The sequence below is a fragment of the Leptodactylus fuscus genome, chromosome 1, assembly GCF_031893055.1.
Source record: "Leptodactylus fuscus isolate aLepFus1 chromosome 1, aLepFus1.hap2, whole genome shotgun sequence".
NCBI classification, from domain to species: Eukaryota; Metazoa; Chordata; class Amphibia; order Anura; family Leptodactylidae; genus Leptodactylus; species Leptodactylus fuscus.
This window is the reverse complement of record NC_134265.1, coordinates 110322786-110341154: the sequence shown is the minus strand read 5'-3', so window position 1 is coordinate 110341154 and position 18369 is coordinate 110322786. Positions and strand designations below refer to the sequence as shown.

The following is an 18369-nucleotide window of genomic DNA, read 5'->3' as shown; positions in this document are numbered from 1 at the left end:
CCTACCAGCACACAGGGGTAGAAATTCCCCCGTATTGTGCCGCTGGTGGGACGACAGGGAATGGACCGTTATACAAAACAGATGAGACAAACTGATCACATACTCAAGTGTTTATGAGGCTTTAGGGCAATGTCAATATCTATGTGAAAGCCATCATGTGATTACAATGATTTCCCTAAAATTAAGGGGTTATATTTTCTGATAATATAATGTCATGGTAAATAAAAAATCTTTGCCCGCTCTTAAATTTCTTTTCCACTTCTGCTTTCAGCAAGTAGGTATATTACCTGGCAGACTGGTTATGTAACACAGCAGCGGCAAGTTGTCTTCAGAAATGTTGGAACTAGATGGATGTGTTTGTTCAGAGCCTCCTGGATTCACCTCATAGATGAGTACACAAAGGGAGCACCTAACTTGACATCTAAAATAAAGCCAACGGGTAATTCCCCTGAGGGAGGAGGAACTAGTACAGGATGATGAAGAACATGACTGGGAACCTGACTCCTGCAGATACTACATCATACACAAGTGAAAGGGCAGTAATATGGCTCAGCAGGGTGTTGGTGTCTTCAATTATCAGCACATCCCATGTGTCACCCGAGCTTATACCACAGCCTGCTTCATCACTACCGCTGCTGTGGTAAGTGCCCACCTGATGCCAGCTATTAAATGCCAAATGCCATACTAGGCATTTCTGTGCAGTGATGAAATGTGCAACTCTAAATTGTCGCCAGCATTTGTCATCTTTTCAGTGCCATGTGCCTGTCCTCAGTCCTTGTGCCTTCTCTTCTGCAGCAAATGGAACTGGTCAGCCCTTTTCAAATTTATTTCAACCCAGATTTGATCTTCAAAAGGCTGCAGGTAAGTGTCTATGAAACAGCTGTTAGTACACTATAGGGTGGCTAGTGGTGTACGATTACTGCTGAGTGACTGTTAACTCCTTAAGGATGCAGCCTATAACATGGCCCCACTTTTCAAATCTGACCTGTGTCACTTTATGTGGCAATAACTTTGAGATTGTTTTCTCTAGACACATTGTAGTACTTGTTAGTGGTACACATTGATCAATATTTTTAGCATGTATATATAAAAAATATATATATATATATATATATATATATATATATATATATATATATATATAAGAATTGTCCAATTTTGCAATGGTGTATTTTATATGTGGTTTGTGTGTATGTCCATAAGCGTCATGTGATTATGTGTATCTCATTTTGGATATCAGTGAAAAACCTGTGATCAGTTGTTATGGATACCTGGAGTAAAGCTGTATCTAATCCTTCCCTGTGTAGTACTGTGTTTAGACGCAAGTATCTAATCCTTGTTGGTGTGGTACTGTGTGCAGATGCACATATCTAATCCTCTGGCGTGTGCTACTGTGTTCAGATGCATGTATCTAATCCTCCCCCATGTGGTATTGTGTGAAGAGGCGCGTATCTAATCCTCGGGCAAGTGAAACTGTGTGCAGACGTGCATATCTAATCTTACGGAGTGTGGTACTGTGTGCAGACGCGCGTATCTAATCCTCTGGCGTGTGGTATTGTGTTCAGACGCGTGTAACTAATCATCTGGCGTGTGGTAGTGTGTCCAAACAAGCATATCTAATCCTCCCCCATGTGGTACTGTGTGCTGAGATGCGTATGTAATTCTCTGGCGTGTGGTATTGTGTGCAGAGGCATGTATCTAATCCTGCCCCATGTGGTACTGTGTGCAGACGCAGGTATCTAATCCTCACCTATGTGGTATTGTGTGCAGTGGCGCGTATCTAATCTTCCGGCATGTGGTATTGTGTGGAGAGGCGCGTATCTGATACTCCGGCATGTGGTACTGTGTGCAGAGGCACATATCTAATCCTCTCCTGTGTGGTATTGTGTGCAGTGGCGTGTATCTAATCCTCCGGTGTGTGGTATTGTGTGAAGACACATGTATCTAATTCTCTGGCGTGTAGGACTGTGTGCAGATGCGCGTATCTAATCCTCTGGCGTGTGGTACAGCACCCGTCAAAATAATGCAAAACCACATTTGGGATTTTTGTTAACCCTTTATGAATTTCATGCATAAAGGATTAACAACCTCCCACAATAAGGGGTTGAAATTTAGATATTTCATTTTTATTCTATTGTATGTTCATTCAGCCCTAAAATTTACACATTTACAAAGGGTTAAAGGAGAAAATGGATGTCTCAAAATGTGCTAAACAACTTCTCCTGAGCACGGAAATACCCCTCATGTGGATGTAAACTGCTGTTTCGGCAAACAACAGCACATGGAAGGAAATAAATGAGACAGGGTGTTTGAAAGCAGATTTTGCTGGAATAGTTTTCAGGTGCCCAGTGGAAATCCATGCAAACACAGGGAGAGCATACAATCTCCATGTAGATGGTTTCCTGGGTCAGAATCAAACCTAGGACTCCAGTGCTAAGCATTGAGCCAGCATTCTACACACTGAAAGAGCCTCCTCTCTTAGGTTCTATTAGTAGCTGTTAGGGTCTCCAACTGGACACAGTAACTACCTCTACTCATAGAAAGAACAGAGAAATAAATGAATAAAGTACAAGTTATTCTGAATCTTTTCCCACAAAACTATTTATCATGTTGCTTAGCTCCCCCTGCTTTATAACATACTGCCTGCAGATGCATTTTCTCAGTGACAGGTTCCCTTTTAGCTCTGTGATTCCCAATAAGGTAATTTGTACTGAACATTATTAAAGGAAATTTAGTTAAAGGGTTTTTTTCATCACAGGTTTCCCCATGCTCTCCCATCTCCTACATTTTTTGGTTTTGGTGAAGTGATCAAGCACTGTTCTAGCCCTTACTGGGCTCAGCACACTTAAATACACTTTACAGAGCTGCCAGACAGCTCCAATAAACATCAGTCACAATGAAGAGAACAGAAATGGCTGGGAACAGAGGATAATGTCACTAGCCCAACCACTGCGGCTAGATATTAGAAGTGGTCTGAAACCTAGGCAAGAAGTTCTGACTGAGGAGACATTCAGCAGTACCTTGCAAACAGAAAAAAGACATAGCAATAGATAAAGCAATGTATTGGGAGGGGGGGGGGGTACCTTTCAGATCTTGTGTGTTGCACTCCAGAGATGAGATAAAAAGTTATTTCTGTATATCCTCCACTTATCAGATATAAAGGAGAACTTTTCTCTCCATGGATTTTAGTATAAAATTAGCGGACCCTATTAGGGCCCATTCACATGGAGGAAAATGGAGCTTTATTTGACGTTGAATTTTCAGCACTGAAAAAAAAGTCTCCCATTGATTTCAATGGGTTCTGCAAGCTTTTTTTTCCACTAGCGGGAAAAAAAGCTAGCAGCACCAATTGAAATCAATGGGAGGCTTTTTTTTCAGCGCTGAAAACTCAGCACCAAAAAAGGCTGCATTTTCTTCCATGTGAATGGACCTTTATAGTCTATGTGGTCTGCAGATTTCCACATGTAACACTTTTTAAGCAGATAGGATTTCCATCTATCAGGTCCCCATGCAAACCTGACGGACAGAATCTGAATGCTAGTGTGTCCCTAGCGTTACTAATGTGTTTGGTGCATATATCTATAAGTATATATAAATAAGAAACAGTGAGCTCTATATTTACATTTATTATCTCAATGTGTTTCTTTTCTTTTTTTACAGATTTGGAGACTAGTAACCAATTTTCTGTACTTTGGGCAACTGGGTTTCAGCTTTCTTTTCAACATGATGTTTACGTATCCTCACATGCTAGTAAGCACCCACTCTCTAAATAATGACAAGTTTAAAAAAATATATGTAGCTACCTTTATTAATGTGACTAATAATAATTATAATAATATATTATTATAAAAATAATGACATTTAGTTAAATGGTTAAGTTTTCTTGTTAGTTTCCTTTACAGATATTTCTTCTATCCAGGTACAGATATTGCAAGATGTTAGAAGAGACATCATTTAGGGGGCGCACAGCAGATTTTGTATTCATGTTTCTCTTTGGAGGACTCCTCATTACAGTATCCTTTTTTCTAAAAAGCTTCAAGTAAATGGGAATTGATCATTAGTATCCCAGCACAGCCACTACACAGTGGACTGTGCTTCCACCTGTGGCAGCTACTTAGTACAGCTGATCGGTGGGGGTGCCAAAACATAAAGTATCCCTATATAAGAAAACTTTAATAATCAAAGAAACCCACAGTAAATAAGGTTTGGGTTAATAGTATTATTTTGGGTAAGGTTTGGTGCCCTTAATAGAAATAATTCAGCTATAATAAACCTATGTGAAAGTCCTCATGTATACAACTCAGAGGATATATGGTATGCTACAAGATTTCTGAAAGCACATGAATATCAAAGTTGGCTGCCCTATGACAGCTTTATACAATATAGAAATGTAATACAGCCAATGTGTATCAGGCCTTTCAGGGTTTTTTTTTGTGTAAAATTTGCAATAAATAACAGGAGGAAGTGTTACTTTATTTTAGCCTCTACACAATGAAATACAAAGTTTAGAGAAATTGGCAGTGAAAACAATACATAGAAATCTATCTCCTATTTCCTGGATTCAAGATAGCAGCTTCCTTCAACACCCTTCCCATCGCAGGCAGTTTTCGATTTTTGCTCTCTGCCTTCCAAGAACCATAATTTTTGTTATTTTTCTGTTCACAGAATCATATGAGCATTGAATTTAAGCTGGACAAATTGTACTTCATAGTGGGAACATTCTGTACAATGTACTGGGAAGCTGGAAAAAAAAAAGTCAGAATGGGGTGGAATTGGAGAAAAACTGCATATAACTTTTTTTTATATTTCTGTATATGGGGATGCATAGGGTGTTTTTTTTTCAGGTCTGATGTACTTTTCAAATATAACATTTTGGGGATTGTTTGTCACTTTGATTACATTTTATTCAATTTTTTTATGGGAAGTGAAAATATGGGAAATGGCAACTTTGCCATTTTTATCTTACCACTATGGCATTTACCGTATGGGAAAAATATTTTAAAATTGTTATATGCCTATTGAGGTCTGTCACAGACAAGCCTCAATAGACATATAATTATGACAGTTCTGGGAGCCTTCATAAGAAGCTAGAAGCAGTTCTGACAACAAAAAAATATATCAATGATTTTGACAAATAATACATTAATTACGATGTTAAAAAAATAAACAATTAAAAAGATACTGATGTTAATTGTGTTTGAATGAGTATCTTTTAATTACTTATTATTAACTCTTTTAATATCACCATAAGTGTATTATTTGTCATAATTATTTATTTCTAGAACACCATTAATTCCATGGTGCTGTACATTATTATATTAATTCCATGGTGCTTTACATTTGAAGGTTTACATACAGTACACAAAATATACAAACAGATATGATACTAACAGTGACTGACTGGCACAGTGGGGTAGAGGACCCTGCCGGAGAGGGCTTACAATTAGAGATGAGCGAACACTAAAATGTTCGAGGTTCGAAATTCGAATCGAACAGCCGCTCACTGTTCGTGTGTTCGAACGGGTTTCGAACCCCATTATAGTCTATGGGGAACATATACTCGTTAAGGGGGAAACCCAAATCCGTGTCTGGAGGGTCACCAAGTCCACTATGACACCACAGGAAATGATGCCAACACCTCTGGAATGACACTGGGACAGCAGGGGAAGCATGTCTGGGGGCATCTAACACACCAAAGACCCTCTATTACCCCAACATCACAGCCTAACAACTACACACTTTACACACTCAATACCACCTCTCTGACAGTAGGAAAACACCTTGAAACATGTGTATTTGGCACTTGCAGTGAGGAGAGCTTGTCACCAGCAGTGAATTTGGCCCTTGTAGTAAGTTGAGGTTGGCACCAACATTTGTTTTGAAAATCAGGGTGGAGGGAGCCTCTAAAAACCCCAGTTTGGACCAATTCATGGTGGAGGGAGCCTCTAAAAACCCCAGTTTGGACCAATTCATGGTGGAGGGAGCCTCTAAAAACCCCAGTTTGGACCAATTCATGGTGGAGGGAGCCTCTAAAAAACCCAGTTTGGACCAATTCATGGTGGAGGGAGCCTCTAACCAGCCCAGTTTGGACCAATTCATGGTGGAGGGAGCCTCTAAACAGCCCAGTTTGGGCAAATTCATGGTGGAGGGAGCCTCTAACCAGCCCAGTTTGGGCAAATTCATGGTGGAGGGAGCCTCTAAAAACCCCCGTTTGGACCAATTCATGGTGGAGGGAGCCTCTAAACAGCCCAGTTTGGGCAAATTCATGGTGGAGGGAGCCTCTAACCAGCCCAGTTTGGACCAATTCATGGTGGAGGGAGCCTCTAAAAACCCCAGTTTGGACCAATTCATGGTGGAGGGAGCCTCTAAAAACCCCAGTTTGGACCAATTCATGGTGGAGGGAGCCTCTAAAAACCCCAGTTTGGACCAATTCATGCTGGAGGGAGCCTCTAAACAGCCCAGTTTGGGCAAATTCATGGTGGAGGGAGCCTCTAAAAACCCCAGTTTGGACCAATTCATGGTGGAGGGAGCCTCTAAAAACCCCAGTTTGGACCAATTCATGGTGGAGGGAGCCTCTATAAAAACCCAGTTTGGACCAATTCATGGTGGAGGGAGCCTCTAAACAGCCCAGTTTGGGCAAATTCATGGTGGAGGGAGCCTCTAAAAACCCCAGTTTGGACCAATTCATGGTGGAGGGAGCCTCTAAAAACCCCAGTTTGGACCAATTCATGGTGGAGGGAGCCTCTAAAAACCCCAGTTTGGACCAATTCATGGTGGAGGGAGCCTCTAAAAAACCCAGTTTGGACCAATTCATGGTGGAGGGAGCCTCTAACCAGCCCAGTTTGGACCAATTCATGGTGGAGGGAGCCTCTAAAAACCCCAGTTTGGACCAATTCATGGTGGAGGGAGCCTCTAAACAGCCCAGTTTGGACCAATTCATGGTGGAGGGAGCCTCTAAAAACCCCAATTTGGACCAATTCATGGTGGAGGGAGCCTCTAACCAGCCCAGTTTGGACCAATTCATGGTGGAGGGAGCCTCTAACCAGCCCAGTTTGGGCAAATTCATGGTGGAGGGAGCCTCTAAAAACCCCAATTTGGACCAATTCATGGTGGAGGGAGCCTCTAAACAGCCCAGTTTGGGCAAATTCATGGTGGAGGAAGCCTCTAAAAACCCCAGTTTGGACCAATTCATGGTGGAGGGAGCCTCTAAAAAACCCAGTTTGGACCAATTCATGGTGGAGGGAGCCTCTAACCAGCCCAGTTTGGACCAATTCATGGTGGAGGGAGCCTCTAAAAACCCCAGTTTGGACCAATTCATGGTGGAGGGAGCCTCTAAACAGCCCAGTTTGGACCAATTCATGGTGGAGGGAGCCTCTAAAAACCCCAATTTGGACCAATTCATGGTGGAGGGAGCCTCTAACCAGCCCAGTTTGGACCAATTCATGGTGGAGGGAGCCTCTAACCAGCCCAGTTTGGGCAAATTCCTGGTGGAGGGAGCCTCTAAAAACCCCAATTTGGACCAATTCATGGTGGAGGGAGCCTCTAAACAGCCCAGTTTGGGCAAATTCATGGTGGAGGGAGCCTCTAAAAACCCCAGTTTGGACCAATTCATGGTGGAGGGAGCCTCTAAAAACCCCAGTTTGGACCAATTCATGGTGGAGGGAGCCTCTAAAAACCCCAGTTTGGACCAATTCATGGTGGAGGGAGCCTCTAAAAAACCCAGTTTGGACCAATTCATGGTGGAGGGAGCCTCTAACCAGCCCAGTTTGGACCAATTCATGGTGGAGGGAGCCTCTAAACAGCCCAGTTTGGGCAAATTCATGGTGGAGGGAGCCTCTAACCAGCCCAGTTTGGACCAATTCATGGTGGAGGGAGCCTCTAAAAACCCCAGTTTGGACCAATTCATGGTGGAGGGAGCCTCTAAAAACCCCAGTTTGGACCAATTCATGGTGGAGGGAGCCTCTAAAAACCCCAGTTTGGACCAATTCATGCTGGAGGGAGCCTCTAAACAGCCCAGTTTGGGCAAATTCATGGTGGAGGGAGCCTCTAAAAACCCCAGTTTGGACCAATTCATGGTGGAGGGAGCCTCTAACCAGCCCAGTTTGGGCAAATTCATGGTGGAGGGAGCCTCTAACCAGCAGAGTTGTGGGAAAGCAGGGTGGAGGGAGCCTCTAACCAGCAGAGTTGGTGGAAATCAGGGTGGAGGGAGCCTCTAACCAGCAGAGTTGGGGGAAATCATGTTGGAGGGAGCCTAGTATTAGCAGAATTGTGCAACGCTTATGGTGGATGAGTATGAGGATGCGGAGGAATTGGAGAGGTTGAGTACAGACATGGAGTTTCATGTTGGGGTGCTTTACACAGGTGGGCACAAAAATGAAGGCTCTATCCAGTGGTGGTTCATTTTTATCAAAGTGAGCCGGTCGGCACTCTCAGCTGACAGACGGGTGCGCTTGTCAGTGATGATGCCACCGGCTGCACTGAACACCCTCTCAGATAGGACGCTGGCGGCAGGACAGGACAGCACCTCCAAGGCATATAGGGCAAGTTCAAGCCACAGGTCCAACTTCGACACCCAATACGTGTAGGGCGCAGAGGGGTCGGAGAGGACAGGGCTGTGGTCGGAAAGGTATTCCCGCAACATGCGCCTATACTTCTCACGCCTGGTGACACTAGGACCCTCTGTGGCGGCACTTTGGCGAGGGGGTGCCATCAAGGTGTCCCAGACCTTAGACAGTGTGCCCCTCGTTTGTGTGGACCGGTGAGAACTTGGTCGCCTACTGGAGGAACTGTCCTCCCTGCCGCCAACGTCACATGCTGGAAACATCTCCATCATATTCTGCACCAATTGCCTGTGGCAAGCATTGATGCGATTGGCCCTCCCCTCTACCGGAATAAAAGACGAGATGTTGTTTTTATACCGGGGGTCAAGGATAGCAAAGATCCAGTACTGGTTGTCCTCCATGATTTTGACAATACGCTTGTCGGTTGTAAAGCACCCCAACATGAACTCAGCCATGTCTGCCACAGTGTTAGTTGGCATGACTCCTCTGGCCCCACCGGAAAGTTCAATCTCCATTTCCTCCTCATCCTCCATGTCTACCCATCCGCGCTGCAACAATGGGACGATTCAAAGTTGCCCGGAAGCCTCCTGTATCACCATCACATCATCGGACAACTCTTCTTCCTCCTCCTCCTCCTCCATTAAACGCGATGAAGCGGACAGATGTGTGGACCTACTCTCCAGCTGTGACGGATCGGATGCTATCCCTGACTCCTCTGTGTGATCTGAGTTATCCCTGATGTCAATCAGGGATTCTCTCAGAACACACAAGAGCGGGATTGTAAGGCTCACCATCGCATCCTCAGAGCTCACCCTCCTTGTGGACTCCTCAAACACCCGTAGGATGTCACAAAGGTCTCTCATCCATGGCCACTCATGGATGAGAAACTGAGGCAGCTGACTTTGTGGCACCCTAGGGTTTTGTAGCTGGTATTCCATCAAAGGTCTCTGCTGCTCAACCACTCTATTCAACATCTGAAACGTTGAGTTCCAGCGTGTGGGGACGTCGCACAAAAGCCGGTGTTGTGGCACATGCAGGCGTTGCTGGAGAGATTTTAAGCTAGCAGCGGCTACTGTCGACTTGCGAAAGTGGGCGCACATGCGCCGCACTTTCACCAGTAGCTCTGGAACATTGGGGTAGCTCTTTAGGAAACGTTGCACCACTAGGTTGAAGACGTGGGCCAGGCATGGAACATGTTGGAGTCCGGCAAGCTCCAGAGCTGCTACCAGGTTCCGGCCGTTATCACAAACGACCATGCCTGGGCCCAGGTGCAGCGGCTCAAACCATATTGCCGTCTCATCGAGGAGGGCATCCCTCACCTCGGAGGCAGTGTGCTGTCTGTCCCCCAAGCTGATCAGCTTCAGCACGGCCTGCTGACGTCTACCAACGCCAGTGCTGCAACGTTTCCAACTCGTAGCTGGGGTCAATCTAACAGCGGAGGAGGAGGCGGTGGCGGAGGAGGAGGCGGTGGCGGAGGCGGTAGAGGAGGAGGAGGAGGGGGGTGTTCTTCTCGTGTCCCTGCCAGGAATGTTAGGCGGGGAGACAAGGTACACCGGGCCAGTTTGGGAAGCAGTCCCAGCCTCAACTACATTCACCCAGTGTGCCGTCAGTGAAATGTAGCGTCCCTGTCCGCATGCACTTGTCCACGCGTCGGTGGTCAAGTGGACCTTTGTGCAAAGCGCGGAACTAAGGGCCCGCCTGATGTTGAGTGACACGTGCTGGTGCAAGGAGGGGACGGCACACCGGGAGAAGTAGTGACGGCTAGGGACGGCATAGCGAGGTGCCGCAGTTGCCATCAGGTCCAGGAAGGCGGGAGTTTCAACAAGCCGGAACGCCAACATCTCCTGGGCCAGCAGTTTAGCGATGTTGGCGTTCAAGGCTTGCGCGTGTGGGTGGTTAGCAGTGTATTTCTGCCGCCGCTCCAATGTCTGAGAGATGGTGGGTTGTTGTAAAGAAGCGCCTGATGGTGCCTTTGATGGTGCAGGAGAAGGAGATAAGACAGGAACAGGGGAGGATGAGGGAGAAGTCAACAAAGTGGCGGAGGCAGATGAAGTGGTGTCCTGGCTCGTCCTCTGGAGTGCATCGCCAGCACAGTCAGCAGTGGCAGTGGCAGTGGCAGAGGCAGTGGCAGTGGCGTGAACGGCAGGCGGCCTTTGTCCTGCCGTTGCTGCCTGCCACTGATTCCAGTGCTTGGATTCCAAATGACGGCGCATTGAAGTGGTGGACAGGTTGCTCTTCTCAGAGCCCCTAATCAATTTCGAGAGGCAAATTGTGCAGACAACACTATATCTGTCCTCGGCGCATTCCTTGAAAAAACTCCACACCTTCGAGAAACGTGCCCTCGAGGTGGGAGTTTTTCGGGGCTGGGTACGAACTGGAACATCTTGGGAGATTCCGGGTGTGGCCTGGCTTCGCCTAAGCTCCTGACCTCTGCCTCTGCCTCTAGCTACCCTTTTTGGTGCTGCACTTGCCTCAACATCCACACTACTTTCCCCGCTTGACATCCCCCCTGTCCAGGTCGGGTCAGTGTCCTCATCATCCACCACTTCCTCTTCCAACTCCTGTCTCATCTCCTCCTCCCGCACAATGCGCCGGTCAACTGGATGCCCTGACGGCAACTGCGTCACATCATCGTCGATGAGGGTGGGTTGCTGGTCATCCACCACCAAATCGAACGGAGATGGAGGAGACTCTAGTGTTTGAGCATCTGGACACAGATGCTCCTCTGTTAGGTTCGTGGAATCGTGACGTGGAGAGGCAGGTTGAGGGACAATGAAAGGAGCGGAGAACAGCTCTGGGGAGCAGGGACAGTTGGGGTTATTGTTCTGTGAAGCTTGGGAATTTTGGGAGGAAGGAGGACAAGACTGTTGGGTAATAGGAGGAGAGGAGGCAGAGTCTGACTGGCTGCTGGACAATGTGCTGTAAGCGTTCTCTGACAGCCATTGCAAGACCTGTTCCTGGTTCTCGGGCCTACTAAGGTTTGTACCCTGCAGTTTAGTTAATGTGGCAAGCAACCCTGGCACTGTGGAGTGGCGCAATGCTTGCTGCCCCACAGGAGTAGGCACGGGACGCCCTGTGGCTTCACTGCTACCTTGCTCCCCAGAACCATTCCCCCGACCTCGCCCACGGCCTCGTCCACGTCCCTTTCCGGGAGCCTTGCGCATTTTGAATTCCCAGTTAGAAATTGGCACTATAAACCAGTAGCAAAAATTGTGGGTGCACGTAACCCCAATATATTCTTTGAATTACCAGTCAGAAACTGGCACTATATGGCAGTAGCAAGAAATGAGGGTATTTGTAACCCCAATATATTCTTTGAATTCCCAGTCAGAAACTGGCACTGTATACCAGTAGTAAAAATTGTGGGTGCACGTAACCCCAATATATTCTTTGAATTCCCAGTCAGACAATGGCACTATATACCAGTAGCAAGAAATGAGGGTATTTATAACCCCAATATATTCTTTGAATTCCCAGTCAGAAACTGGCACTATATGGCAGTAGCAAGAAATGAGGGTATTTATAACCCCAATATATTCTTTGAATTCCCAGTCAGACAATGGCACTGTATACCAGTAGTAAAAATTGTGGGTGCACGTAACCCCAATATATTCTTTGAATTACCAGTCAGAAACTGGCACTATATGGCAGTAGCAAGAAATGAGGGTATTTGTAACCCCAATATATTCTTTGAATTACCAGTCAGAAACTGGCACAATATATGGCAGTAGCAAGAAATGAGGGTATTTGTAACCCCAATATATTCTTTGAATTCCCAGTCAGAAACTGGCACTGTATACCAGTAGTAAAAATTGTGGGTGCACGTAACCCCAATATATTCTTTGAATTCCCAGTCAGACAATGGCACTATATACCAGTAGCAAGAAATGAGGGTATTTATAACCCCAATATATTCTTTGAATTACCAGTCAGAAACTGGCACTATATGGCAGTAGCAAGAAATGAGGGTATTTGTAACCCCAATATATTCTTTGAATTCCCAGTCAGAAACTGGCACTGTATACCAGTAGTAAAAATTGTGGGTGCACGTAACCCCAATATATTCTTTGAATTACCAGTCAGAAACTGGCACTATATGGCAGTAGCAAGAAATGAGGGTATTTGTAACCCCAATATATTCTTTGAATTCCCAGTCAGAAACTGGCACTGTATACCAGTAGTAAAAATTGTGGGTGCACGTAACCCCAATATATTCTTTGAATTACCAGTCAGAAACTGGCACTATATGGCAGTAGCAAGAAATGAGGGTATTTGTAACCCCAATATATTCTTTGAATTCCCAGTCAGAAACTGGCACTGTATACCAGTAGTAAAAATTGTGGGTGCACGTAACCCCAATATATTCTTTGAATTCCCAGTCAGACAATGGCACTATATACCAGTAGCAAGAAATGAGGGTATTTATAACCCCAATATATTCTTTGAATTCCCAGTCAGAAACTGGCACTATATGGCAGTAGCAAGAAATGAGGGTATTTATAACCCCAATATATTCTTTGAATTCCCAGTCAGACAATGGCACTGTATACCAGTAGTAAAAATTGTGGGTGCACGTAACCCCAATATATTCTTTGAATTACCAGTCAGAAACTGGCACTATATGGCAGTAGCAAGAAATGAGGGTATTTGTAACCCCAATATATTCTTTGAATTCCCAGTCAGAAACTGGCACTGTATACCAGTAGTAAAAATTGTGGGTGCACGTAACCCCAATATATTCTTTGAATTCCCAGTCAGACAATGGCACTATATACCAGTAGCAAGAAATGAGGGTATTTATAACCCCAATATATTCTTTGAATTACCAGTCAGAAACTGGCACTATATGGCAGTAGCAAGAAATGAGGGTATTTGTAACCCCAATATATTCTTTGAATTCCCAGTCAGAAACTGGCACTGTATACCAGTAGTAAAAATTGTGGGTGCACGTAACCCCAATATATTCTTTGAATTCCCAGTCAGACAATGGCACTATATACCAGTAGCAAGAAATGAGGGTATTTATAACCCCAATATATTCTTTGAATTCCCAGTCAGACAATGGCACTGTATACCAGTAGTAAAAATTGTGGGTGCACGTAACCCCAATATATTCTTTGAATTACCAGTCAGAAACTGGCACTATATGGCAGTAGCAAGAAATGAGGGTATTTGTAACCCCAATATATTCTTTGAATTCCCAGTCAGAAACTGGCACTGTATACCAGTAGTAAAAATTGTGGGTGCACGTAACCCCAATATATTCTTTGAATTCCCAGTCAGACAATGGCACTATATACCAGTAGCAAGAAATGAGGGTATTTATAACCCCAATATATTCTTTGAATTACCAGTCAGAAACTGGCACTATATGGCAGTAGCAAGAAATGAGGGTATTTATAACCCCAATATATTCTTTGAATTCCCAGTCAGAAACTGGCACTGTATACCAGTAGCAAAAATTGTGGGTGCACGTAACCCCAATATATTCTTTGAATTCCCAGTCAGACAATGGCACTATATGGCAGTAGCAAAAATAGTGGGTGTATATAGCCCCAATTCTATTGCTAGGGGACTTGCAGGGTATTTCTGGGGTGAAGGTGGGGGGGCACACCGTTGGAATGGGTATCGGGGGTATATATCGGGTATACGGGAATACACTGACAGTGTATTCCATTCAGGATCCTGGGAAAGCTGGGTTGCGGCGATTGAGCCCGTCAGTGCCACGTTACACTGACAAGCTTCTCCCTGGAATTTAGCTCTTACAAGAGCTGTTGTGGTTGTCTTCTCCTTCCTATCCTAGCCTGTCCCTGCCTACCCAGAATCTAAGCCCTAGCTAGCTGGACGGAAACCTCCGTCCTCGGTGAATTGCAAGCTCAGAATGACGCGAACCTGGGCGGCGCTGTTCTTTTAAATTAGAGGTCACATGTTTTCGGCAGCCAATGGGTTTTGCCTACTTTTCTCAACGTCACCGGTGTCGTAGTTCCTGTCCCACCTACCCTGCGCTGTTATTGGAGCAAAAAAGGCGCCAGGGAAGGTGGGAGGGGAATCGAGTAATGGCGCACTTTACCACGCGGTGTTCGATTCGATTCGAACATGCCGAACAGCCTAATATCCGATCGAACATGAGTTCGATAGAACACTGTTCGCTCATCTCTACTTACAATCTATGACGGAAGAGGGGTAGAGACAGAAGGAGAGAGGGAGACAGTTCAGGTGGTGGTGAGGTGATAGTAGTGTTATTGGAGTTTGTAGGCCTTTCTGAATAGGTGAGTCTTCAAGGCCCTCTTGAAGCCTGTGATTGTGGGAGTCAGTCTCATGTGTCTTGGTAACGAGTTCCAGAGTATGGGGGATGCACGGGAGAAATCTTGGAGACGGTTGTGTGAGGAGTGGATAAGAGCAGAGCGGAGTAGGAAGTCATTGGTGGTTACGTGTGGACAGGTAGTGAGAGATTAGTTCACAGATATATGGAGGGGACAGGTTGTGGATGGCTTTGTATGTCAGCGTTAATAACTTGAACTCTATTCGCTGGGCAACAGGTAGCCAGTGGAGGGACTGACCGAGGGGAGCAGCCGATGAAGAGCTGGGGGTGAGGTGGATTAAGCGAGCAGCGCAGTTTAAGGTGCACTGGAGGAGGTCGAGGGTGTTTGCTGGGAGGCCATGGAGAAGGGTGTTACAGTAATCTAAGTGGGAGATTATGAGGGCATGGACGAGCATCTTTATAGTTTCAGGGATGAGGAAGGAGCGGATTCAATGGATGTTCTTGAGTTGAAGGCGGCAGGAGGTGTTGAGGGTTTGGATGTGCAGCTTGAAGGATGCATCAGTATACTTTTTTTTTATTGTTGTTGTCAGAAATTCTTCTAGCATGGTTATTGGGTTTATTTTTATATGGTATTGATTAAAGTGCACATTTTGGATTTTTTTTAAAGAAACTGCTGTCCTGAATCCAGAAAATGGGATTGGGTATTGGATTATCCTGTTGATTCATGTTCAGTTCCATTTGATCCAAGTTTGGTAGAATACAGTCTTTCTATTGATATACAGTGGCGGCCAAAAAAACCCCACACCATCTCACAAAGTGTAATGATTGTAGCGAAAATGATTTCTTGTCTTTCCATTTCTATCCTCTTCTCTCTTGGATGACGAGTATGTGATATTTTCAGTCGATTTTGTAGTAGGAGATATACATATCATCTGCAGGGACTCAATTCATAAGCATCACATACATTTCACAAAATCCACTGGTGGTGCTTTTTTTTTTTTTGGCCACCACTGTATAGTTATTGTCTGACAATATCATTAGGCTAAATGCTTATGACTATGTACATGAATAGGTCCTTGGAAAATAGAAAGGAAGGCACACAGATGCCATCCATGTGCAGTCTGTGCTTTCCTGTAAACCCATACACTTCAATAAAGGATTCTGGACGGCACAAGAGACAACAATAGATCATGTGCTGCGTTCTTGGGGCCCAGCTTCACATCCCCACACAGTTCTATAAGTATTATGACTGTGTGAATAGGACCACAGAAATTAACAAATATAAAGGTTCTGTGTACCAGACTTAAGTAAAACAAATGTAATATTTTGGCTGCATCTTCAAAAATTAAATATATTTGAGCGAGTCCCTATTTAAGAAATCCAAATCCTAATGAGCTTATGTAGGAATCTCTAGTAAACAAGAGGATGTGAATATGCTCAGCAAGTCATAACCTTTTGGGGGTGTGCAAATGTACCATTCATTTTGCATGGAACTTGCAGAAACTCATATGCTCGCACCCCACATGAATGATACTGCAGCCATGTAGCTGATATTCAAATCAAAGTAAAGAAAAAAAAAATTCTTAAAAAGAGTAGTATATTTATTTATAAACGATGACTGCTGAATCATAACCTGTTAATTTCCATCAGATGGCAACAGTACTGTGGCAATTAAATAAATGTGGATCTTGACAATAGCCAATGATTTCTTCAATAAATTTAATTCTAATGAACGTCTAGTGTTGGGTTTTCAGATTCAGGATTTGGCTTCAAAAACTGCAACTTGAAAATCCAACTTAAGTATATCAATGCACCCGTTCCCTGCTCCTAAACAAGAAACAGTTGTTTGGTCTTTTTGTCAATATTTCGTTCCTGGGCCAAGCTTTCACTCTGATGTTGGTATATGTTTGGAGCCGCAGAAATCCAAATGTTCGCATCAATATATTTGGAGTTATGACAGTTCAGGCCCCTTACCTGCCCTGGGTGCTTTTGGCTTTCTCCATACTGGTGGGCGACTCCATCCTTGTGGACACACTAGGTAAGAAATATCTTCAGTTGTTTTAAAGGAGAGTCTACCATTTCCCTGAAGCATATCCAGCTGTTACCACCATGTTACAGAGCACATTACAGAGATAACCAACCTGCTATGTATGTCACTTTTGTGTATTTAGAGAAACAACTTTGAAGCCTTATGCAAGTGAGCAATCAGCGCAGTTGGAATTGATCCTCCCACAGCTATTACATCACTTAGCTTACGTAAGGAGCAAGAACCAAGGCCCGCCCCCAGTGCACCAACTGCCTCATCTGTATAAGGCTCAAAATGTCTTTTCTCCAAATCTACAAATGCTACATACATAGCAAAAGGAATATTGTTTATAAAAGTAAACAGATAATCTTGGCCTCACTGTTTGTACCATCATCTGATGATACAGAAACAAGATGGGCTTCTAGAAACCCTGCAAAGAACACAAGGATTAATCTCCTACTGATCTGAACTATGTTTGGGTGCAGACCAGCAGCAGTATGGGGCTTAACCCAGAGCACAGGTGGGAGGCTCCTGCTCCACCTAGTTGTCGTATACCCAGTAGGATGTGGTTGAGCTCCTGAAATACACATATATTCTAGCTCAAATTGTAATAAGATAAAGAAGAAGTGATGGAAGGGATTTTTTTTTTGCTCTTTATATTTTTATTTGCATTTAATCTCATTCTTATTTCAGGTATTCTAACTGGGCACATTTACTTCTTTCTTGAAGATGTTTTCCCAAGGCAACCAGGAGGAAAGAAACTCTTAGTTACTCCAGCTTTTCTGTGAGTATGATAAAGCCAGAGGACTATATGTCATTTGTTGATGTAGAATACTGGCAGGAGTTCAGTTGTTGGCAGAAGAGATATTATTTGCCCAGACTTAAAATCAGAACATCTTGTACTGGATAATCCAATGTATACAAAGAAAATAAGGCATGGAAAAAACAAGCAATGTAATAAATAGCGACCATGGTCTTTCAAGAGAGTCATTCTGAAAACGTGAATGCAACCTCCTACAGGCAGCAATGTAATAGGATGAGCAGCCTTGTGTCTATGTCTTCTGCAGGAAACAAATATTTGAAGATCCTCATTCAGACCCCAACTACAACCCTTTGCCTGAAGAGATTGTAAACCAGTGGAACAATGACCAACCACCCCAAGATGACTAAAGTAACTGTTTTAATCCCAAATTACCAGAATATCTGAAAAGAACTAAAACTCAATGCATACATATGGTACAATATTGATTTTTACATAGTTTTGGAAATGATTTTTTTTTATTTTTTTTTAACTTGGTGGATTTCTTAGTCTAAGCTCTGTATTCCAAAACTGATGACTTATTTTTCTGTTGAAATAGCGATAAGAAGGATTATTCTATTGCATTACAAGTTGCCCCTTGGAGTACATGTAATTTTATTTAGCTTTTAGAGGACTACGTGAACAAAAAAACAAACAAACTGCAATTGTGTTCTTTTTTTGTGTTTTGGTTTTATGACATTCACTCCATATTAAAAAATGA

At 44.1% G+C, this 18369-nt stretch overlaps 1 protein-coding gene across 2 annotated transcripts; it reads left to right on the top strand.

The window, feature by feature from the left end:
- The first annotated feature begins 540 nt into the window (after positions 1–540).
- DERL3 (derlin 3) lies at positions 541–18019 on the top strand. 2 transcript variants are annotated; one of them, XM_075275964.1, is made up of 7 exons: positions 541–640; positions 796–861; positions 3661–3734; positions 3920–4013; positions 16666–16861; positions 17543–17633; positions 17917–18019. In XM_075275964.1, exons 1-7 carry the CDS (start codon positions 545–547, stop codon positions 18017–18019), a joined length of 720 nt encoding a protein of 239 aa, XP_075132065.1. In that variant the 5' UTR covers positions 541–544. The 2 variants fall into 2 exon arrangements, with proteins under 2 accessions (XP_075132065.1, XP_075132072.1); XM_075275971.1 differs by having other exon boundaries at positions 545–637.
- The last annotated feature ends 350 nt before the right edge of the window (positions 18020–18369 follow it).